Here is a 24,865-nt window from a genome sequence, read left to right on the forward strand (position 1 = left end):
AGGATTCCAGTTTCCAGTTACTAAGTTACAAAGATCAACCTTATTCGCTTGACAGCAGTAACTGATTTTGAATTTGGATTACACTACACAAAACATATTACGAACTGTTAAAATGTACAAAGAAATAGAAACGAAAATATTACACCTTTTTCCCGTACTACTCCCGTACTATCGTACTACGTACACATCAACCTTAAATTGTCACTTTTTAGCTCACTGCTCATTAAAGTAAACTATCTTTACGACTCTGTTCGTTTTTTTCTCATCAAATAATTAGCATATCTTTCCTATCAAAGGATAAAGTTATGCTTTACGGGATATTATTCACTGCATGTAGCGTACTGTGATGAATCACTTGATTGGTAGGAAAATCCATAGAACTACGTATAAATCCATAAAACTGTCCTCACTAAGGAAATCTGCAGTTGCGGATGGAAAAGTAACGCTTTTATTCAGGCCGATTGAGGAATACTGGTCGATAATGAAAAGGCAACTGAAAAAGAAGTCTGAAACTGTAAGAGTTAAGGAGTTCAAGCGAAAATAAAATTTGGCTACCAAATAAGTGTAAAAACAACTGATGGCAGAGATGATGTACCGTGTTTGGGAAAAAGTAATAAGCTTAAAACCTAAACTTCTCCTTTGAATTCTACTAGGTATTTATATACTATCCTGACAGATAACTAATTCCGCCTTCAACTTGCGGGCTTCATCAGTATCTGTTTCGAACTTGGAAAGCTGAAGCAATATTTCCATCTTCTATGTAACCAAAACTCATAAGAAATAAAAACTGTAAAACAAACACTGCATCATCTTTATTAGTACGGTTGTTGTTGCGCAGCCCTACCTATTGCGTAGTTCGCGTATAAATCATATCTTTAACAAACTTATGCTTGTTGGGCATCTTATCGCAAGTTACTACAAGATAGATAAACTTTGCGCCCTGAGGAAGCGTTCCGCTGCTGAGCTGAAGCTAAGTTTTTTTTTTAATAAAATAAACAGAACGAGTTTCGTGTCCCACGATGATTCACGTTTAAAGCGGAGCATCAAATTTAGCTGCGATTACGTGTTTACGTATTCTGAAAATATGTGAAATTTGATAATTTTTGTATACGTTGTTTGTTGACTTGTTGGAATTCAACTCATTATACGGGAAACTTTCCCAGAGAAGGTCTCCTCCCGGCGTATTGACCCTGTCTTAACCAATAAAACGTAATACTCAACCTCGAGATATGTAGCCTTTGAGTAAACGCTTAGCGCGCAATTCTGACTGACTAATTTATCACCGATAAAAACATCGAATTTCAATCACCCATCACAATCGATCGGATCGTTCCGTTACACCGCGCCAAATTACTGCCCAATTCATCAGCTCGTTCGCGAGCGAAGATCCTTATCCGGAATCCACTTCCTGTTTCGGTAGGAAAACACAGCCAGGAAAGTACCGTGTGCCCGTTTCGGTGGTTCTCGTGTGAAACCGGCATCCGCAAAGGTCAATAAATCAAACCGAACGCCTCTTTGATGGGGCACCAGCCAGCCAGCCAACCGTTTAGTTTGTGCTGATTCAATCAGATTCCTTCCTTGCAGTTGCCGCACCACCGCACCACGCTCGCGCTGAAGTAAACAATGGTCCCCGATTCTCCCCAGCTGACTCGGTAGGTGGTCCGAAAGTTAGACCCGCATAGCGTCAAATCCTCCAACATGGCCGCCGTTCGACCGACGACGACCCGCGGTCCGCCGCGCTCCGCGGGCTGTAAAATTTCCACTAACGAACGCGGCCGAGCTATTATCGTGGCAAGTATCTTAATTACTCCGCTTGGGTTTATTATTTCGGCTTTTATTGCCGAAATTTTTACAACCCCAAGTCAGCTTAAAATACTCCTCTCCGGTGTGGAGTCAACGCGGGAGACGCTTTAGCGTAAGATGAAAAAACAAAACCACGTGCACTGCGAGAAGCGAGGCAAGTCGCGTTCCACTTGGAGATGTAGTTCCTTTGATTGGAACTCCGTACAATCGTGACGTTATCCTTGAGTTAGGCAGCAGTGGCACCGGGGGAAAAAATGAAACCATGGCTCGAACAAAGGCGAATCGAACGGTGATTTATGGTTGCGCATGAATGACGTAATATGAAACTGATTGCGACGGCTACTACAACAGAGCCTGTGCCGGTGCCGGTTTTGATTGATTAGAATCCTTAGTGCTGCTGCCCTGATGTTCAGGTGCTTCCGGACACACGTAGAAGTGACAAGCTCTTGCGAGAATATTTTTTGCTCTGTGGTGATTTATTTCATGGCGGATAAATATTGGACAGCTATGCTGTCATTTTCTGCAAGTATCAGTAAATTGTTGTCACACAGTTGGTACTGGATGGTGGGCATATTTTTCCAGAGGTATCACTGTCACTTTCCAACTATGTTTCACGTTCAACTTCAAGTCCGCTTCCAAATCCAGTTTCAAGTCCAATTTATAATTTTAATTTTAAAGTACACTCGAAATAAAAAAGGAAAAAAACGATAGAAGAGGAGAAAATACGGGAGCTGGAGAATTGAGAAACGATAATAGAAAATGAGGGAAATGGCTCTCAATTTGGTTGAAAACGGAAAACAAACGGGATCAAACGCAAAACAGGACGTGACAGAAAAGGAGGAAAAGCGGGACATAACACGAGGAAGAATGGAAGAAAAGGAGTTATCCCGTTAACAAAAAATGAAATTGGTAAAGAGGCAAAATGGACCTGAAAATGGAAAAAAAAACAAAACAAATGATTTTAGTTTAGTATCGCAGAGAAAAAGAAGAGACAATCAAGACTGAAAAGAGCGAAAAACAAGAGAGGGAAAGAGTGTGTGTGTGTGAGAGAGAGAGAGGAGAGAGAGAGAGAGAGAGAGAGAGAGAGAGAGAGAGAGAGAGAGAGAGAGAGAGAGAGAGAGAGAGAGAAGGAACTAGAATTTTTTAATCGAGCAAAAAAAATGGATTTTAGGCATTTTTACTTAAAGTTTAAACGTGAAAATCAAATCTATTCTTGCTTTTAATAAATACGTTGTTATTTATCATGCAAAAATCTACGAACAAAGAGACCGAGTTTCGAGAATTCCACTGTTTGAATAGAAATGGAACTATTTCGTGCTAGAAGCGTCATTTTGAGTCGATCTGGACATTCCGGAATATCCGGCATCGGTTTTACCGGGCCTCAAAAGTGGCCATTTAGAATTCTCTTCGAAAACATGGCAAACGGGGTATCAAATCGCAGGATTTTTTAACACGAGCACTTTAATGCATATTTGGATGTATTTTGAGTCGATCTGGACAATCCGGAACATCCGGAATCGGTTTTACCGGAACTCAAAAGTGGCCGCTTGGAATTCTCTTCAAAAATATGGCAAATGGGGTATCAAATAACAGGATTTTTCAACACAAGCTCTTTAGTGCATATTTGGATGTATTTTGAGTCGATCTGGACATTCCGGAATATCCAGCATCGGTTCCACCGGTTCCAGTGGTCATTTGGAATTCTTTTCGAAAATATGGCAAATGTAAAATCTCGTAGAGTCGAGACGGAAAACGAGAGAGAAAATAACAAAAAAGAGCGAACAACAAGAGGAAAAACAAAACTGATATTATGAAAAAAATGAGACAGGATGAAGGGAAACGGAACAATCAACAAGAAAACTGGAGAAAAAGAGGGAAATGGACGAAAACAGAAGATAAGTGAAAGCAAAAACCAATAAAAATCATTCTGGGCATACTGGACAGAAGAAGAGAAAAGAGAAATCAGAAAAAACCAATAAAAAAGGTTAAAAGGAAAAGGAGTAAATACGAAAACTGGAAAATTGAGAAACGAGAACAGAAAATACGCAATTTTGTGCTGAAAACGGAAGACAAACGGAATCAAACGAAAACCGAAAGTGACAGAAAAGAAAAAAAGCAGGACGTAATAAGAGGAATGACGGAAAAAAGAGTAACAGGACAGAAAACAAAAAAATAGACTGAAAAAGAGGAAAAATGGACCTGAAAATGGAAGAAAAAAAAACAAAACAAACGATTTTAGTTTCGTTTCGCAGAGAAAAAGAAAAGACAATCAAGACTGAAAAGAGCGGAAAACAAATCAGGAAAAACAAGAGAGGAAAAGAGTGTGTGTGTGTGTGTGTGTGTGTGAGAGAGAGAGAGAGAGAGAGAGAGAGAGAGAGAAGGAACGGAGAGTAAAAAAAGGGAAAACGAGAAACAAAAGCAGAGAAGACGGGACAGAAAAAGTTAAAATGAAGGAAAGTGTGAAAGAATAAGAGTGAAAACGAGAAAGAATTAGACGGAAAACGCGATGAGAAAAGAAAAACGGCACAGAAAACAACAAAAATCAAAAAAGAAAATAAGAATAGCGAGAAAGAAAAAAAACGATAGAGGAAACAAGAAAAGAGGAAGAGAGATCAAACAAGGAAAAGATTAACACAATTGGAATGGAATGGAAAAATGGGACAGAAAAAGAAGAAATGAAAACACGAAAAACGAACCAAAGAAAAAGGTAACAGTGGAGAGAAAATGACGAACCACTGGAGATATAAAAGAAAAACCGCAGAGCAAAGGAAACCAAAAACAGAATAGCGTGACAGAAAAAGAGAAAAAATCATCTAAAAGAGCAAGAACGGAGCATTTGAAGACGATAATGGAATGAGATTGAGAAGGAAAACGAAAAAAATAAATTCATTTAGGCCATTACAAATATTTAAAAAAGTTTTTGTCCTTCCGGTGTTGGGCCACTGAAGGGGGGGGGAGGTGCGAAAAAAACAAAATTCAAGACGGAAAACGAGAGAGAAAATAACAAAAAAGAGCGAACAACAAGAGGAAAACCAAAACTGATATGAAAAAAAAAAAATGAGACAGGATGAAGGGAAACGGAACAATCAATAAGAAAACCGGAGAAAAAGACGGCAATGGACGAAAAAAGAAGATAAGTGAAAGCAAAAGCCAATAAAAAGACATTCTGGGTATACTGGACAGAAGAAGAGACAAATCAGAAAACACCAATAAAGAAGGTTGAAAGGAAAAGGAGTAAATACGAAAACTGGAAATTTGAGAAACGAGAACAGAAAATAAGCAATTTTGTGCTGAAAACGGAAGACAAACGGAATCAAATGAAAACCGAAAATGACAGAAAAGAAAAAAAAGCAGGACGTAATAAGAGGAATGACGGAAAAAAGAGTAACAGGACAGAAAACAAAAAATTAGACTGAAAAAGAGGAAAAATGGACCTAGAAGGACGAAAAACGGAACTAAAAATATAGAACCAAGTGAAGAACTGGAAAGGAAAAAAACGAAACAGAAAAAAATAAGGAAACTGCGAGTAGAAAAAAAGAAAAAAACTAGAGAGAACAGCAGTGAAGACGAGACAGAAAAAGAAAAAAAGTAATAGAAAATGTGGGAAAACGCGACAAAAAAGGGAAAATGTAAACAGTAAAAAGAGGTCAAACGGGAAAAATAGGACATAATGGGAATGGGATGGGAAAATGGGACAGAAAAAGAAGAAATGAAAAACGGACCAAAGAAAAAGGTAACACTGGAGAGAAAATAACAAAAAATGGGAGATATAAAAGAAAAACCTCAGAGCAAAGGAAGCCAAAAACAGAATTAACGCAGTTAAGGTGACAGACAAATCATCTAAAAAAGGAAAAACAGAAGTGACGAAGACGAAAAACGAGAAGGAAGAAAGTTAGAAAAAAACGAAAATTTGATACAAAAAAAAAAGAAAAGGAAAGAGAAGAGACGGAAAACGGGACAGAAAATTACAGAAAAAAGAGTGAAAACAGAAGAAAAAACAGAATTGAAAATAATAAAAAAGGGACAGGAAACGAACAAAAGCAGAACAATGAATGGCTGAAGCAGAACAAGAATAATGGGGAAAGAAAAAATCAGTAGAAAGTTACAAAAAGTGGAAAACGGGACTGGAAAAGGCAATAAAGGCACAGAAAAGTGGAAAAACGGGAACTGAAAAAAAAAAAACGAACATGAAAGTTTAATTCCATTCTAATTTAAAATAAAATTTCAAATCCAACATCATATAAAAATTTCAAATAATCGATTAAGTTCAATTTCACGTGCAATTCCAAGTAAAACTTTTAGTCCAAATAACTCAAATAACTTTCAAGCCCAAATTCCTCTGTCGAGTCTGATTTCAAGTACAATTTCAACCGGTAGTTTTGTGATAAGGAATAGGGCCGATCTATTCTACGATTATTCGATTTTCCAAGCCAAAACATTCTTCTGAAAGGTCAAGTGCCCCACCTTTTGTTTGTGTCTGGGCACGCTAGTGTAAAAACCCGAAAGCACACAACTCCATCATTGTTTTGGCCGGATCTGCAAGCATCTGCTCACTATGCTGCTGCTACTTTGACACTGCTCAGACCTGAAAAAGTTGATTTTGTTCAAAACTGTCAAAACCAATTAATCTACCCACTGAAAGATACTGTGCTATAAGGCATTTTAAGAAGGATAGTAAAGGAGGCCGTTGCCAGTTTCAAGAAAATACGGTCTGCAGCAGTGCGAAATCTTATGAAAGGCACCATCAGAAAAGTTAGAGCATCCTTCAGAAATCATCTGTAAAACCTCCGTTTCATTTGATTCTATCATGATGTACAACTTTATCCTAAACTTATGAATTTGTTCGAAAATAAACAATTTTCTACTAAAAATAGGCGTCTACTTGATAAAATAAGCAGTCCTTACGACTCGTCCAGGATCATCCTTTTTCACCATCAGCTTCAGCTAAGCCATACGTCAACACTTTTCCATGTTTGCTATTAACAGATCCACCGCTTGTTCTAGTTTCCGAAAGCGAAAAATTAAATACATTTTACTTTGACAAATTCGCCCTCAAATTGACGACTGCTAATTCAGTCGTTTTTTGGCCAAACCAAGAGAAGTGACACTACTTGTTAGCATCCGGTTTGGATCGACTCCAACTCGTTAGACACAATTTGATCCCGCACATACAAACACGCTCCCGTGCCAGCTATTCCGAATTTCATAAAGACGTAGTCTGGTAGCTTCTGATTATGGTGAAGATTAAACTTTTTACGACTCCAACCGCTGCTGTTGCTGCTGCTGCTGGAATCGATTCGTCATTAAAGCAACAAGTTTTTTTCTCGTTCATCCACTTTCGAACAGTTGCACATTGCCAGCAGCAATTTTATGGCACCTCCTGGCTGGCTGGCTGGCTGGCTGGGCAACCTCCGAACACGACGTCGTCGTCGTCGTCGCATTGTACGCGTATTCCAGAAGTGTGCAAACAAGATAAGACGACGACCGAAGGAAGCAGCAGCAGCAGCAGCAGCAGTAGTGGGCAACTAGGCGATGACGGTGACGACTGCAACTACGAAAAGGGCAAACTGAAGAAAAAAATAAAAAAATAAAAGGAGTCGTATTCCATTACATACCTACATACAATGCAATCCACTTTGCTTCGGATTCGAGCGTGTGTATCTGGAAATGAGAAACATGTTTTCCAACCGCCTTTCAAAGCTCCACTCGGCGCTCCACTTCTGGCCGCCACTGCTGCTGCTGTTTGCCCGGGAGGGCACCAACAGCAGCAGCACCAGTTCTTCGATGTCATGCGAACCAGTAGTAGTTCAAGCCTTTCTACAGTAACTTTTTTATGTTCTACTTTATCTTGAATAAATTTTAATAAATAAATAATACGTGTCGCTGCTGTAGCTGCTTCTGCTGCTCCTGAACTGCATCGAACGATGAACGCAGGAGGTACAAAAAACTGCATTTCAAATGAAATTTCGAAAATAATATAAGCTCTTCTTCAAAGTGGATCAGTGGACTGCGAGGAACTCACGTACCTACCGAAGTGCCCGCCGCTTTGTTCGAGTGTGCCAGCAGTGTGATGGAGAAACTTTCCTAATGTTTGGTGATGGAATTTTTATTGTTTCGAGCATCTTATCTCGTTGCTTCATCATTCTCGCATCGCCGGCTTCGGAGTGTCCGTCATCGCGCGAGGAGCTTCAGCTTGAGCTTCACCCAGCCACCCAGCACAGCGGCAGGTTGCAGTTGGCGAGAATTGTGATTGAGCTCGGTGGCTCAGTGGCTCGTGGCTATTTGGACTCCTTCACTTGTATGCCACGGCGGGATGATTTATTGGTTGATTCGGACCAATGACTTCTCGCCGGCTAATTGCTAATGTATACAACAACATTGTGGAAAATTAAATTTTCCTCCACTTCGGAGGGGATTTGCTGTCCGTCTGGCAGCCGCGGAAACGTGATTCGCTAAATGCTCAGCAAAGGTGCGAAAAAGATTATGAAAATATGCGAAAAACAACACAGTAGCCGTTGTTTTTCTGTTGTTTTGTTTAGCTTTTAATGAGCAGCCTCGTAATTGAGGTTTGATTTATTTGATGAAACAAGCAGCTGGTTGTGAACTGGGTGGTACACTAACTGTGACAGCAACAAAAAAGTCACAGTTGGCTGTGGACTGCTTTTTAATACAGTCAGTGGGAACATTTCTGACAGACGAAATAAAACCCTTACACCGTTCGAAGCCGCTTCGTCGATAATGCCAAACCAAACACGACTTAGAGCCTGAGCTGTTTATTTCCCTCTAATGTTATTGACAGTATGTATTGCCTTGGCCTGTCGAACCGCACCGTGCAGCCTGCAGACATGCCCGTTGTCCCTTCTGCGCCTTCGGGCCACCGGAGGCCAAAGAAAACAGCGAAGCACCATATTAAACACAAACGAAAAAGCAGTAATTCAATATTTACTCCGCCGAACGAAACGTAAACAGTCGAAGGCAACCCGGCCAGACTGGTCGGACTAGCGGAGGGGGGGTGGTCGGAACGTGGTAAAATGTAAGCAAAACTTTTTGTGGGCTGTAAATCATATTCCATCGACCATCCTCACGTATCCTGCTTGTTATTATTATTGTTGTTTTCGTTGTTGCTTCTTATTTTCCATCGCACAACACTGATAGCAGCAGCACCTCATCGATTGGACTGGAAGGGACTGAAAAAAATATGTATTTATTTTTTAACTCATTCATGTTTCCATTTGTTCTGTATTCTTTCTGTGTTTTTGTTTCTGTTTTACAGAATGCCTGCCGCGGGCGGCACAGCCGACGATCATGGCATCACGACAATGTCACGTTCGTCACGGATCGACCAGTTCCTAGCCGGTGCCAATTCGCCCTCCTCACCAACAATACGTGGTTCGTCCGGTGGTGCCAGCTCCGGATCGGCCAGCCGGAGCGGAGGCCGCACGCCTTCCTCGTCGGCTGGAGCGGGTGGCTACGACGGTCAGTTGGCTTCGTTTGCGTCGCCGCATATGATGAACCCTGTCGGGCAGCATCACGGACGGGAAAGTTCGGCTTTCGTTCCGGTGCTTCCGTCCCGATCGCTAAGGCCGGGCTTATATCCTGGCATGTTGGACGGTCCGGATAGTTTGGGAAAAGAAGGTGTCCCGAAGCGAGGCTCCAGCTACGAACTGATGGCCATGATGGCTGACAAACGGAAAGGATTTTCTCTGCGGGAAGCCGCTGCCGCTATGTTACTGCCCAGACCTGGCGGGCCACCAGTTCAGTCCCCCGGTGGAATGTATCCACCGCCGGGTGCTTTCCTCGGAGGACCCGGTCCTTCGCCGACTTCTGCTGGAACGTTCACTTTTCCACCGGCCGGAGTCGGTCTCTACCCACCAGGAGTTCCCGGTATGCACGCCGGGCTAGATCGAAGACTGATGAGAGCCCCCGGTCGGGCCTCGCGTCCTAAGAAACAATTCATCTGCAAATTCTGCTCCCGCCAGTTCACCAAGTCCTACAACCTGCTGATCCACGAACGTACCCACACCGACGAGCGGCCGTATTCCTGCGATATTTGCGGGAAAGCTTTCCGCCGGCAAGACCATCTCCGAGACCACAGGTAATTAGCCAACAATATCATTGCGGTTTTGTTCCTACAAAAACGCAAAAAAAACTTTTTTTTATTTATTCTTTCCACCCAACAATCACGCAATGCACAAAGAAGGCAAAAATTCCAAGAAATCCTGCCGAGGGCAGCCGAACCGCGAGACGGGGCGAGACGATAGCCTATTGCTATTTGGTTTCTAATTTATGATTTATGTTTTATTTTCAATTTTCTACACACCACCTCACTCTGGCTCAGCTCTGGTTCGGCTCTGCTCCGGCTGGGTTGTGCTTTTAACATTCTTTCTCCCTTTCAACTGCCGATTTTTTTTTTTCGTTCGTTTTGTCCGAGTCATCATGCTGTGTGTGAGCGTGTGCTGGCCGGACTGCATTGGTCCAGACCGTTGCGTTGCGATGTTTGCTGGAGACGCCGCTCAGGGAGGCAGCATCGATCAATCTGGACGGAATTTTGATATGGTTTCCATCCTATTCAGCGCCCCCCAAAACCCCAGGCGTTCCCCAACCATCCCCACCGTTTGACGTCGGTTCGAGACGGCTCTGTAATAATGGATGAAGTTTCACATTTCGCTCGCGTTCGATAGCGCGTCGCGAGCAGCACCAGCGTGGGTAGGGTTCGGGCTGTGGGGGGACTTTCGCATGCTACCACCAGCATCGTAAAATCGGCCTGGATTCGATCAAATTAATGACCTGATCTGTACAGACTATACTCTTAGTCGGCACAATCCTATCACATTCTGCTGTAAATTCTATCCATCATTTTCAATCGAAGCCATCAATTCCGGCATCGGAGTACACAAGCCAAAGAAGGTCCGCTTCGGTCGATGCTATTTAATTATGAGGTGTCGAACTACTACTCCCCCCTGTCGGTTGTCGGTTGCCGGTGGTGGGCTGACACTAAAAATTGGGTCTGTCCTAAGAAAGAGAAAAATAATAACCCACGGTTCTATGCTGCCGCCGACGTGGTTGACCTCTGGAAAGTGATTGCTCTTTTTCGCACGCACCATCCAGCAACTTTGTTGTATCACCCCCCGGCCAGCCGGCCGGGGGTGATTGGCGAGGAGGATGTGTGCTTCTATATTTAACTTTACCTAGTGGCCGCGGTCGGTGGTGGCGGATGTTTCCCACGATAACACGCGGTCCCCAGAGAAGGGGTGAGCTGTGCACGAAAAGCGTGTGTCTTGCTCATGTTAATGTCACTCCGATTTAGTTGCGTGAAGCGTTCCGGATTGATGCGCTGCTGCCGTTGCTGACCTGGTGCAGCCTGGCGGAATATACCTAGTTAAATTTGCCTCCTGTGCTATTAATTCAAATCAACCACTCGACCATGTAGGGGTGGGTGATAATGCAATGGGGAAATGCTGCAGTGCTGTAACATTTTGTAGCAATAATTGTTTCGTTTTATGATACCGGAGAATGGCAAATGTGCGAGAAATTGGTTCTGAGTGTGTGCTGTGTGTGCGAGGCAGAAATCAGTCTAGCGGTTAGTAGGCACTAACAATTGGGCAGTGTTTGTGACAGTTCTCATTGTCGCGGTCAGTGAAATTAACTTTGCACTAGGGACGAAAATTTAAACTTAAATCCGCAAAATGTTCCTCGCTTACGTTTATGTTATTTACGTTATTGAATTTAAATACTTGACTCAAGAAATTGAAGCTAAACATCGGATAGCAGCTCTTTTCTTAGATTTAAAATAGGCCTTCGAAACTCCGAATCAAGAAATATTATTGAACAAAATTGGAGTGCCATCAGAGGAGCAACAAATGATTTAATCAAAAGTTATTTGACTGATAGAAGACAATTTTTTACTATTAGCGATATCAATAATTCGTCTCGTTTAGTTGGAAATGGCGTCCCTCAGGGTAGCAATATAGGGCCATTTCTCTTCGTTTAAAGGAAGTACCGAGACTTTGAAGTTGAAGACACAGCGTTACTTTACGCGAGTAAAAATCCCGTTACTACAGTGCCTGAAATGAATTACGTTCTGCAAATTCTTAATGGTTACTTTTCAATTAATTTGCTTTCCCTTAATCTTTCAAAAACTAAATTTATGATTTTTCGTTCACCTAACATTCCAAAACTAGGATCCTTCAGTATTGAAGAAGCTGCGGATTTTAAATATTTAGGCTTGATGCTATTTTATAGTAATCATATAAAGTTTTTTGAAAAGGAAGTTGCCGTTCCTTGTGGATTCATGCGTCGGATTAGTTCATTTGCAAATCGGAAAACACTATTACCTTACTGTAACGCTTGCATTCTTTCTAGTTTTCGATATTTGGGGGGCTTGTGTGGAAACACCTGCAAGTCCGAAATAAAACTTTTACATGTTTGCAAAATAGGTGCATGAAAATTATCTTTGGCCTACCACACTTGCACCCAACTCAGACATCAGGATCCTTCCAATTAGAGCATTATATTATTTACAAACATACATGTTTATTCACAACATTCTGCAAGATAATAACTAATTTCTGATCTCAATCACAAGTCATTTATTAAACACTAGGTAAGCTATTCATTTGCTACGTACTAGAGCGCTGACTACTCTAGGTTAAAAGCGAATAACGGTTAAAGGCCCGCAATTTTACTCGTCCCAGCGAGCTCAAATCTATTCAGAATAGCAACACTTTCAAGTTCAGATTGAAAACTTTTCTCAAGGAATGAATAAGTATGATTTTATAACCGTTTCACCTTCTATAAATAATTTTATATTATCTTGCTATCACTTACTTAAAAACCAGAAATTTATACTTTAATTTTGAAATACTAATACAAACTTATTGTCAATTTCTCTTTGTTGAGACCCTTCAGAGGATTACAAATCCGATTCCGATTTTGTCAGCTCCCGATTTTGTCTATCCCCGATTTTGTCTACTCCCGAATTTATCAGCTTTTTATCCTGATTTTGTCAGCCTATAAATTTTGTTTAAGCTTTGTGCTTTTAAACATGATTTATGAAACTTTTCAGCCTGCTTGAAACTATTCTCTGGGGAGAGTTTTTGAATTAAATGATGCCTTCTGGCGAGCAATTCGAGTCAAAATTAGGGTATTTTTGTAGTAAAAGTACTACAGTTCCTAATCAAGCAAAGAGAGAGGTATGCTAGATTCAGCAATGTTGTGTATTTTTACTTTTTGTACAACTTTGTAAAACAGGAAAAAGTCATACAATAACTACAAAAACAGCTAAAACAGAAAAACTTATTTCAACGATGAGAAACAGGATTTTTCTATCTTTGCTGAAGAGATAGAAGGTTACTGTCTTTAACAAAATTTCTTGCAATAATGTGCTGTAAAACTTTGCAGAAATGTGTCAATGTGTTATATGGAAACTGAAGAAAAATATTTTTTTATTGCCCTTTTAGGGGCATCAATCAAAATTTGAATTCCGCTGGACGCTAGAACTTTAAATTTTAAAAACTCTTCCAAAGGTTTTTTAAACCTAAAACCAAGTTTTCCCGCTCAAAGCTAACGCGCACCAAAAATAGTTCTGGAATAGTGTGCTGTGCTCGGTTTATTGAGCTTTCGGTTGACCAATTGAGGGTTAAAATTTAATTTTTAGTAGAAGTCTTCGATATTGCAAGGTCTTAAGTCTTAAATTTTGATATGATTTCCGAAAAAAAAAATTCGATTTTGTCCCGAGTTTCCCCATTTTGTCAGCCCAAAATTTAACAAGGGGCTGACAAAATCGGAACATTACTGTAGTCACTTTAACAGCTAGAATCATTCGTGACCTCCGTGGGGTTGGGATTTGAACCCGGGTCCTCGGCGAGACGTGACTGACCCCGATTTAAAATTCGAATAAAATTTTTACTTAATATGTAGGTATGCATAAAAACCTCACCATCTTTTACAAGAATGTATAAATAACATACCAAGCAACAATTTGGGTTTTATTACACTTTTATGATGACATTTAAGACCAAAGTTGGTCATGAAGACCACCATTCGAGTACAATAAAACTCACATTGTTGCTCGGGATAATCTTTTACAAGTAAACGCTGTGAACAATATCTGCGAGTATCAATCTGATTTAAGATCCACTAGACTAAACCTGCAAAATCGGAGCTTTAAAACTATTATAAAGTTTCAGGATTTTTTCAAAGAATAACTTTGAAATTTCGTGTTTTCAAACTAAAATAAATTACCTTATAACAAATTTACCAAATTAAAAAAATACGATATTATTTTTTGCTCAATAAATCTACGCAGCTGAAGACCATTTGGACCCAAATATGCAAGCATGAGGTGATGCTTAGATTAATTTTAGATTGCTATTTCTACCACGAAACTCTTTATGATTTTACCCTTGATTCTACTTGATCACACCTATTCTGATCAAAATTCCCGTTCTGAACTCAAATCTATTTTTGTTGAATCATAGAGTTTGATCAGAATTCAGAAGAGATATTCTGATCAGAGTGGTTTTGATAAGAATGTAGGATCGATGCGTTTCTTGAGTTTGTTAAAATAAAAAAATAAATGAATTATGCGATTTTTAATCAACGGTAGGGGGTGGAAGGAGGTTTTGGTGATAACGATACGTAATTTAAAGGAGAGGCTATGCCAAGCGTTACTTAGTGTTACATAGGGGAGAGAGGGTGTCAAAAAACTATAATTTTTGCGTTACGCCTCACCGAAATCGAACAAACCGGGTGAAATTTACCATAGCGTTAACTGTAGTTTAATGATGATATGGACCATAACATCTAAGGTAAATTTCGCTCGAATTAGTTAAATTTCGGTAAACACGACATTTCGCGAAAACTCGTACAGCCTTGGATTAGTCTAACTGCCCAAGAGTCCGATAACCTGACAGTTCGAAATTCCAAGAGTTCATGAGTCCAAGAGCCCAAGAGTTCAAGCGTCCTAGAGTCCAAGAGTAAGAGTCCAAGACTTCAAGAGTTCGACAGTCCAAGAGTTCAAGAATCCAAGAATCGAAGAGTCCAAGTGTCCAAGATTCCAAGAGTTCAAGAATTCAAAAGTTCAAGGGCCCAAGAGTCCAGAAGTGCAAGTGACCGTCAATCCGACAGTTCAAGGTTCTGTGAGGTCGATAGCCCGGGAGTTTAAAAGTTTAAGAGTCCAAGAGCACGATAGGTCAAAAGACAATCCGATAGCCGAAGATACTGAGAATTCGAGAGTTCCTGAGTTTGAGAGTCCACAAGAGTCCAAGAGTTCAAGAGTTCAAGAGTCCAAGAATTCGAGAGTCCAGGAGTCCAAGGGTCCAAAGTCCGACAATCCAATAGTTCAAGATGCCAACAAGTCGAGAGCCCTTGAGTTTGAAAATTGAAGGGTCCAAGAGCACGAGAGGTCAAAAGTCCGACAATCCAATGAGAGTTCGAGAGTGACTGAGTTTCAGAGTTCACAAGAGTCCAAGAGTACAAGATTTCAAGAGTCCAACAGTCCAACAGTTCAACAGTCCAAGGTTCCGATAGTCCAAGAGTCTGACAATCTGACAGTCTAAGATACCGAGCAGGCTTCATTCTCGGTTTTTTGCACAGTAGATGCTCATTCAAGAGTTCGAAAACCCGAAAGTCCAAGAATCCAACAATTCGATAGTCCGAGATTCCGAGAGTTCGTGAGTTTGAGAGTTCAAGAGTTTAAGAGTCCAACAGCCCAACTCGAACCCAAAGACTCAAGAATCCAAAAGTCCAGAAGTCCAAGAGTCCGAGAGTTACAAATAGTCATAGACATTGATGAAGCTAGTTTTATTATTTCATGACAATCTGTAAAAATGCAGAATCGAAATACTCACTGTTCACTACTGGTTAACATACCCAATTTCTCGCTACCTTGTTACGAACACTATCGTAGTCACGCACTGACTCGTGTTACATTGTTCGGCTATTTGTTCGATGAATCGTTCTTATTGGAAACAGTGATGGCAACTTTCAATGATTGGTTTATAAGGCGCATCTTATAGGTAACAAATTGATTGCGAAACACATCGAAAATTAAATCCAATTAAAATGCAAATGGATTGTCAACAAGAATCAAAATACGCCCTGTAAGAACCATTTAAAAGTAATTTATTTTCCTAATTAGGTTTTCATAATTTTGCTTTAATTTTTCTGATTGTTCAGTAGCTAACGTTTATACCAATTCGGTCTCAAATTTTAACCATGCCTTATTTTAGATTAAATGCAACTGTAATTTTCCTTTATTTCCACTGTTTATTTTTTATTATGATAGATTCGCATTTCGCCTCCGACTTGCTGACTTCTTAGGAGAACTTTAATCAAACACATTTTTTTACTTGAGCCTGCCTACAATTATGTTATTAGCTAATCTTAAGTTGTTGCTCGTTGAATCTTTTACCAGCTGTTTTGTTTACTTTCGGAAGAACGTTGTACCCTTAATTTTCTTACTGCATTTATTTGAATGTTGCTCATTTTTTACAGCTGCTTCGAGCTGGTCCACCTATGCATTTCTGAATTTTTGTAAATTTGTTACAATATTATTTGGTAATTTGGTCTAGGTAGACTATTAGTCGTTTGTTTGCCCGACTATATTTTTGAAATCTCTTCAGGGGACGACTCGCACGGCCCAACTGCGGACTCAACTAAGGAATTTCGAGCGGGAAAGGCACAAAGGGAAACTATCGATATTCAAATTTAAAAGATGGTAACTGAGTGTGTGTGAATTTATTCTCTTGTTAAGAATTCCGCATGTACACTTTATCGTTCGTATGGTAGCAAAGCAGAAAACTGTAGCACTAGTAGCGAAAGACAATTTTGGTATGTTTCTTCCAATTGAGTCTAGGTTACTTTTACTACGTTTGTTCGCATTGTACGGTACACTCTTAAGGGCTGAATCGAACCTTCAGTGGGGCTGAACCTGATTGCCTACGTACGTTGCTTTGTTCGTGTGCTAACGGCCGAATTAAAGTTGCGGAGGGTGGCCCCAGCCGATTTTGTTTTACTCGACGAGAGTTCTCGCGACGACGCAATTTTCGCGTGATTCCCGGGTAGCCTTCCACCGGGGCTAACGTGCTCCCCGATGGCCCTCGTGTACTAAAATTCCGCTGCCGACCACCGGGAACGGAATGAACCCCTGCTTCAGACTCGATACCTTGGTGCACAATTGAAGACGCACTGGACGAGGATCGACTCTCGCACTTCGAGCCACAAAATGGTTCACAACGTGAATAATTGGCGAACTCACCAACGCCTCCGTTTGACTACCCCGTAGGGCGGACCTTAACGTAGCACACGAACTAAACGTAGACCAGCCAACGTAGAACGGAGAATAACATGCCTGTTGGTCGAGCGCTGGAGTCCAACACGAACGTATGTTAGAATCAAGATATGTGTTTAAACGAGAAAAACTAAAACTACCTTTTTCTACTATAGAACCGTATTCAGAATACGGACGCCAACAGAAATTCTGCCGAGATGTCACATCGAACCATAAAGCTATAAAACACTACATTTAATTATTCTATAAACACACCTTTTCAAAATAATTTTCAAAGCACTATTCAAATCATTCAAGTAGGGTGGGAGGCTATTATTAGTCCTATTGCCTTTGGTGATCCTATTTTCATTACAATCATCCATATGTCTTGTTTTAAGCGACTTGCGTGTCAATTGTTTACGGATAACCGTTTAAAAATGAAATGAATTTTAATATAGTCTCTTAAATCTAAATTGGCGCGAGATTCTTACTTACTGGAATATATCTTTGCCGCCCGTAATAGTAGCCATAACTCAAACCACTTGAAAAGCGTTCCGTACTATAGTCGGGACATAAACCTCTATTTCTTTGCTACAATTTTTAACTACTATTCGTTCAATGTATTAGTAGCTGCTAGTCAGTTTGGCTATTCAATAATTAAATGTTTGCAGGCTGCATAATAGAAAAACTTAATCATTAATAATTTTTCTTCTGAAAACCTCCTGCATATTGTCGATAAAAGTACAAATAAGTTCGTCCATGATTTTTTCTTCTCTAAAAGTAATCTGCCGAGGATCGAATAATAATTTTTCTTCTATGCAATTGCGATGCTACCAAGCTGCTGCAGATCATACTGAAGTGTCCGCAAGTGTTCCTAGCGATAGCTCCGAATAACGAGTTTTGCTTCCAACATGGTATAATACTGTCTATCAATTTCAGCATCTGAAAAGACAGAAAAAATATATTGTTTAAATTGAACGATATGATGCGATATAAAATATTACCTCTGTGATATCATATGGTCACACAAAATCTTATTTAAAATTTGCTCCTCATGTTCCTTTATATTCTTATCGCCAGGAGTTTTATTAATATCGCCAAGAGTTTTCAGATGTTCCATTACAACATCGTATGCCATCTTATTGTCGGTTCTCAAACAGTATACAAGAGCATGGCTCTCGTCAGGTGTTACTTTACTGACCACATCGCGACCCGACTTCTTAGTATGTTGTAGAATAGCCCGTAGGGCTTCATAACTAGCTTCCTTGATCGACCAACAAACGTGCGTATATCCTGACTTATCTTTGAAACCCGGATCTGCCCCTGCATCGAGCAACCGTCGAACTGAATTACCGTCGTTAATTTTCACTGCCAGAATTAGTGCATCTCTAAGGTAATCGGTCTTTATCGGGCGGTTGTTTATGTCGTTAAGTAATAGATCAATCATAGGCATTCTTCTACCATAAACGGCCACTTTCAGAAGAGACATACCAGGGGAGGCCGGAATAGTTTGATCGGCGCCATTTTCCAGCAGATACTGTACGGCATTCAAGTTGTTAAGTTCAACCGCAACCGAAAGGGGAGTGTTCCGTCTATCGTCCAGCACATTAAAGATGTGAACTCCTTGCGGGTCCCTTATGTTCTGCTCCTTGCAATGTTTAAGAAGACATTCATGCACTTCCCACTTGGTTTCCGCTTGGAGCATATGGTGCAAAGCCGTACGACCTAAGCTATCCCGCACCATCGGGTTGGCTCCGTTCGCGAGCAGCAGTTCCAGGAATGCTGGCTTTCCGAAAGCTGACAAATGATGCAGAATAGTTTGACCGTTCTGAGGGTTGGCGGTATTCAGTAACGATTTGATTGGTGAGCCAAAGCTCGAGCTGGAATGTTCAACTAGACAGCACAGTGAGTCAATCCTAAGGAAGTGATAATTTTTAATGCTGTCTTCTGAGTCTCTGAACAAGCTGAAATCGTAAGAGAATGCTGTGTCAAGCTGTTGCAGAGCTGAACAGATGCTCGTTGGAGTTATATTTTCCCGATTGATGTTGAGATGGTTGACAAGCCTTACGTTGGGAGCGAATGTTGTGAGTTTTCCTCTTAATGTTGCAACAGTTTGTTCATCCGCATCGTTAAGCAGCAAAACAAAGTTTTCGAAGCAGTCGATTTCTGTCTGTTCTTCGATGAGGTGCTGAAGCTCGCAAGAGTGTTCAACAAAAGCTTCACCTTCCAGTGGAATGCCATAGAAAAGGATCTCTTTGGCGAAACATTCTTCGTTAATTGTTCCAAACCGTTCCATTTTTTGCAAATACTTTTCGAGGTAGTTGATTTTCTCCTTTATTTCAACACCAGTAACGATGATGTATTGAAATAAGTTAGGGAAATCAATTTTAAAAAATTCTATAATTTTTCGTTCATTTAGTATTCGCCACCATCGTTGCAGAGGTTCGTTGAGATTTTCGGGAGCTGCTAAGTTGAATAGTTTGTCATAAATGCAGTCGCATATATCCTTAACGGTTCTGCTACACATGGCCGCCGACAGAACAGCGGGTTGGCGCCACACATTCACTCCTCTATTGAAGCAGTATTCAAGCATTTGTAGCGTTCCACAGGCAGCCACTAATCGAAGCGATTCAGGATCGGACGAAATTGTTTGCTTGATATTGAAGCAGTTTTTGAAACAATTTTGTTGAATTATGTAGGCTGCGGCTGTTGTTACGTTTTCAGCCTGCGACCAACATGGATTTGCTTCGACCTGCAGGAGATATTTTGCCGTTTTCCATCGCTGGTGCTCGCATGCGACGCGAAGAGCATAGTTAAGGTAGTTTTTGGGTATCTTAATGGTATTGACCAAAATTTGCATTAGTCCAGTACGACCATATTTTGCGCATTGTAGAATTAAATCCTGAAGTTCGTTAGAATCGTTGAAGTTGAAAGCTGATGCGAAGTATTTGAAGGCTTGTTGGTTATTTACAACAGCGGCTAGTAGAAGATGATAGTATTTAATGACTTCCACGGGGAACAGGTCTTGCCAATTTCCGAGATCTCTACGAAACAGTGTGATGGCCGATAAGCGAGCGTACGCAAGTGTGCAATCGGGGAAAAGATCCATCAAGCTTCCGATACACTCGTTGGATGCTGTGCAGAGCAAAACTTCAAATAGGTCGTTGAAGTGCGCCACAGAGATATCCCAAAGTCCACCAAAATCTTTCTTGTCGTCGAAATGTTTCGCTAATGCTCCCAACAGTGGAAAAAATTGGTAGTTGGAAGGAAGAAGCCGGAAAACCTGGCGCCAGAGGACACAGTCCGCATGTCGCAGAACATTTTCGAAGTCTCCACAATTCAGGGCCTTCAAAAACTGCTTTGTACGTTCCGATTTCCATTCGAGCTTTTGTAATCCGACGCAGTTTTTCAGTGCTTCCGGAGTGCTACTCAAGCTCAGAACCTCAGAAAGATCAACGCACCTTAGTTGATCGTACAAACCCGTAGTCGTCCAGAATCGACCGGAAACCAAGGCCCCATTGGAGAGAGCCCTTTCAACGGAATCATGATCGCTGTTTTGTACGGCAAGTTTCAAATTTTCTTGCGTTTCAATCCAATCGATGGTGGGAAGCAAGCTTGGCACTGGTCGGGTCGACGTCTTGCCATACAGGTTCCATTTGGTTTCACTCATAACCAGAGCATTGATTAGCACTTTGATGCGAGAGCTGTTTGTCAGCAGATCATAGGAAAGTCCGTCATGGGCGAGGTAGTTTCGAAAATTTTTACCGCAGATGAATTGAAATTCATTCAACAGCATGCCGGGATCATCCTGAAACTGTTTGGTGGCAATGAGTATTTCGCTAAGTTCCAGCATCCAAAATTCCATGGCTAGTACCGCTTCCATAGGAACGTCGGCGGCATTTAGAATAAGCTTTTCGACTGTGGCACAGTCGTGGAGTTTCAGAAGCTTTCCTATCTTTCGCTGAATTGCACAAAAAATGTTCTGATTTTTCTCTCGGTATTCGTTGCGAAGTTTGTCGAAATTTCGTTTTTTACTGTTGTGAATTTTAGCAACTCTGGCCAAATTCTCTATTATAGTTTTAACATCGAAAATATTTGTCTTCATTTTGTTCTGAAGAATGTTCAAAAATCGAGTCTTCAATTTTTTTGTCCCTTCATCCGTCGGTTCCAAATCACCGAAAAAGTGTTCCGTTATTTTAACGACTTCCTGTTGCAACTGGCTTTGGTGTTCACTATCTTGCTTGAGTTCTAAGGTGACCTGCAAACTTGCCACCATGAATAGACTATGTTCGGTAAGCATAATTTTCTGGTTAGCTAAGCGTACCAGATCTTCCTCAAGGATCAACCAATGCTCATAAATAGTTAGCAAAATGTTGGATTCCATTGATGACAGTATGTTTACATCCAGCATGCGATGAAGCAGGTCAACGGTTGGGCTAGCAAATCCTGCGGTCAGAATTTCTTGGTAAGAGTGGCGAAAAGACGAAATTTTACTTAGTGCTGAGATGACTCGTTCTCTACGTTGGTTCTTGGCTTTCAATCGCTCGATCGAAATTTGTGCTTCCGCCGAAAGTTTGTCACATTCTACCGAACCCAACTCGTTTGCAATATCCTCGCGGTATTTGCTGATATCGGCCAAACAATACTTTATCAGGTCTGATGCCACCGTTTGATTGCCGGTGAAACGCAGTAAATCCTGTAAATCGGCTAAAGTGTGACAGCCTCTGGCTGATTTGAAGAAGCTTCGGAAGCACTCGGAATAAGCGCGAACCAGCAGGATGCTGACGGCTACTTGTACCAGTCGGAGGTACCGTTGGTAATCTCGAAGATTTGATTGGTAGTATTTTACCTCTTGGTCAATAGTGAATATCGTTTTTCCCAGTGGAAAATCATGACAGCTCATATCGCGATTCTGCTTGTGGAAGGTGACAAACCGCATAAGCATTTGCTCTACGCTTCGGTTCAATTCCAGTGGCAAATTGGGAGTACTTTTGGTGCTCTTAAAGGCCTCCCCTAGGATTTGGACGAATCGTTTGAAAGAGGCAACCGTTGCCGGTGTAAATTTATCCGGGAGAGAGTAGCTGTTCAGTATGTTGTAAATTTTACTCAAGGAGTATATTTCCCTCAAGCGACTGTGTAGATTAATTAGGAATTTCACTTTTCTTCTCTTCCTTTGTTTGATTTTTGCATGATGTTGCTTATTTTGGAAATCGTCCAGCAACGCTGCAACGAGTTTGAGATATTTCATCAACGAGCGTTTGTTGATCATCAGTCGAAAGACGTCGTAATTCACGTCGAGCTTTTTGGCCCCCTTAGGAAGTGTTTTAAAGGTGGATAGAAAAATAGCGATTAGGAAGACTGTCTCCTGCAAGGGCATATTTTGCAGGGTTTTATCGTACTGAATTAGGTACATGCGTTTGTGAATCATTCGGAGCCGAAAGAGTACTTCGTTGTCGATCGCTAAATAATTTGATGAATTTTCAAGTTTGGTCAATTGCTCTATCCACTCCCTAATTTGTTGGATGCTGGTAGTTACATCTTTTGTTTCTTCGAAGATTGTAAGGTATCTGAAACCGTATCGAGCTACGCGGTATTGCAGATAAATCTGAAGTTTTTCAGATATTCTAACGTGTTTAGAGTTTAATTCCTCCAGTGCTTTAGAAGTAAGCTCAAATTCTTGATCTTCTTTGTATTCGTGCATTTTCAAAAATAGTTTAAAAGCTTCTATCGAACCTAGTTCGATAATGTTACGAATGACATTCAGTTGTGATTCTTCTTTCGTGGGGTTGTAGGAGGTTTCCGATTCGAGAAGAACAGCTGCCATTTTGATTTTCTGATGTTCGGAGACTTCTGTGCTTTTCAGTAATTTTTGGATCAAGCAGGAATCACCATTACCAGCAGTCAAAGTTATTTTGATTAAACTTGTATGTAGTAACATGCATTTTTGGTACTCCTGTGTATCGCTAAACAAACTAATGCTGCAACAGTATTCTGCTGTTTCAAGATCTAAGTAAGGAATTTTCCGGATTGCTTTACGAATTGCCTGAATGGAGAGTTCCTTAATTATGAGATGTTCTATACTAGACCCCTGCAATGGGTCAGCTTTAGCATCCAGTACAATTACTTTTACGTTCGCAAACTGCGTTAAACCGGAATTAAAAACACGAACCTGAAACGACTTTGCAAATTCCTTATTGCACGAATGCCATCGATTTAGAGCTTCAGAAGCAGCAGAAAAACGATCGGTCCTGGTGAAATTTCCACTCGACTGATTGTATTCTTCAAGCTCTGTATTTTGAATCCATAAATCTCCGTTAAGAGTTCGGTAAAACTGCACACGTTGTAGAATCTGTCCAACAATTTGACGGTCTAAAGTTTTGACCCACGGAATGACATCACAAACCAGTTGTTCGAACAGTTCCAAGTGCTTCCATTGTTCGATCAGATTTATCCAGTTGGCAATTTCCACCGGCGAGTTCGGTGGTTTTGCCAAAGGAAATTCGGCGAGAATCAGCTTTTGAATAGCCAGACTTCCCGATTGGAGGGCATCCAGAAGTATTTCCCGGTTATCCGACTGACAAAAGCCGGTGTTAAATAGATACCGAACCATACCGAAGTGTCCGGCTTTCACTGCTAGTTGGAATACACTCCGCACTCGTTGAGCATCCGGAGAGCATTGCTGGACAAATTTTATATTACCGTATGCCACAGCAAGACGGAATGCACTTGATTCTTCGTATGGTTTATACGGATCGGCATCATACTGAAGAAGAAACTGTGCGATACGCCAACGGTTCTGACTGGAGGCCGTGAATAACGCAAAATGAAGTTTATCGTGAGGTAACAAAGGGATCAAGAAACGGACCACTTTGTACTGATTCTGCTGAATGGCCAATTGAAGTAGATAATCGTGATGGGATGAATGGTCGATAAGAAATTTTAAAACTGGAAAATTATGCGATCTGATCGCAGCTTCAATGAACAATTTTATTACCTTATCTTCTTGTACCCGTTCCAGAGTCGTTTTTAGGAGCTCCGGCATTTCGTTGGTTCCAGCCTTGATAATTTTTACAATGAGATCATTATTTTTTAGAGTAAAACTAGGTTTTAGCTGCAGTAAGTCTTCAAGTGCCTTAACATTTCTGCTTTCGATCAATTTTTCGAAGAACATTTCAAAGTTCTTACGAACCCAATTTGAAAACTTTTCACTTCTTTGCACCGCAAATTGTACCAATGAACTCCACGAGTAGAATTTTGTGTCGATATTAGGGAAATCGTTATCTTCTAAGTAAAAAGCTTCTTCGAACTTGCCCAAGCAGAGAGCCACTAATTTTCGGTCACTGTTTGAGCACTTGTTCGGCTGGTAAACGAAATCAATCATCGATGCGATCACCTCTTTTGATTCATTCAACGTATCATAAAGGTGACAAGTCAACAATTGACCCAACGGGTGAAATCTCTGTCGGTCAAATTCACCGATTTGTGCTAGAAAACACCCATCCACTGCTGCTCCTTGATCTGTCCACCGCTGGGTAGCATCCAAATCAAGTTTTAAAACCGAATCCAGAAGATTTTTCTGCATTTTAACCCAATCTAATCCTTCGCTACGAACGTCTGTCAGTTCAACCGATATCACTGGTATTTGTTGTTGTTGACTTCCCATTGATGCTTCAACTAGCAGCAATCCAAGGATCCAGCAACCTAGGTTGCAGTCATCTTCCATGGTGTAATAATTTTCATACCCAGCAGTTAAATAGCTTAGCCAGTTTACTCCAGTTATTAATCCACCGC

The 24,865-nt window shown here is 40.9% G+C and overlaps 1 protein-coding gene across 1 annotated transcript in view; it reads left to right on the plus strand.

Annotated features, from left to right (window-relative positions):
- The window catches only part of LOC128739720 (protein bowel), a 123,360-nt gene that overhangs the window by 29,338 nt on the left and 69,157 nt on the right, over window positions 1–24,865 (plus strand). The window contains exon 2 of the mRNA XM_053835218.1: window positions 9,077–9,898. Within this exon, the coding sequence (XP_053691193.1) occupies window positions 9,078–9,898 (821 nt within the window). The 5' untranslated portion in view covers window position 9,077. The remainder of the gene's footprint in view (window positions 1–9,076; window positions 9,899–24,865) is intronic.

This window comes from Sabethes cyaneus, chromosome 3 (genome assembly GCF_943734655.1).
Source record: "Sabethes cyaneus chromosome 3, idSabCyanKW18_F2, whole genome shotgun sequence".
NCBI lineage: Eukaryota > Metazoa > Arthropoda > Insecta > Diptera > Culicidae > Sabethes > Sabethes cyaneus.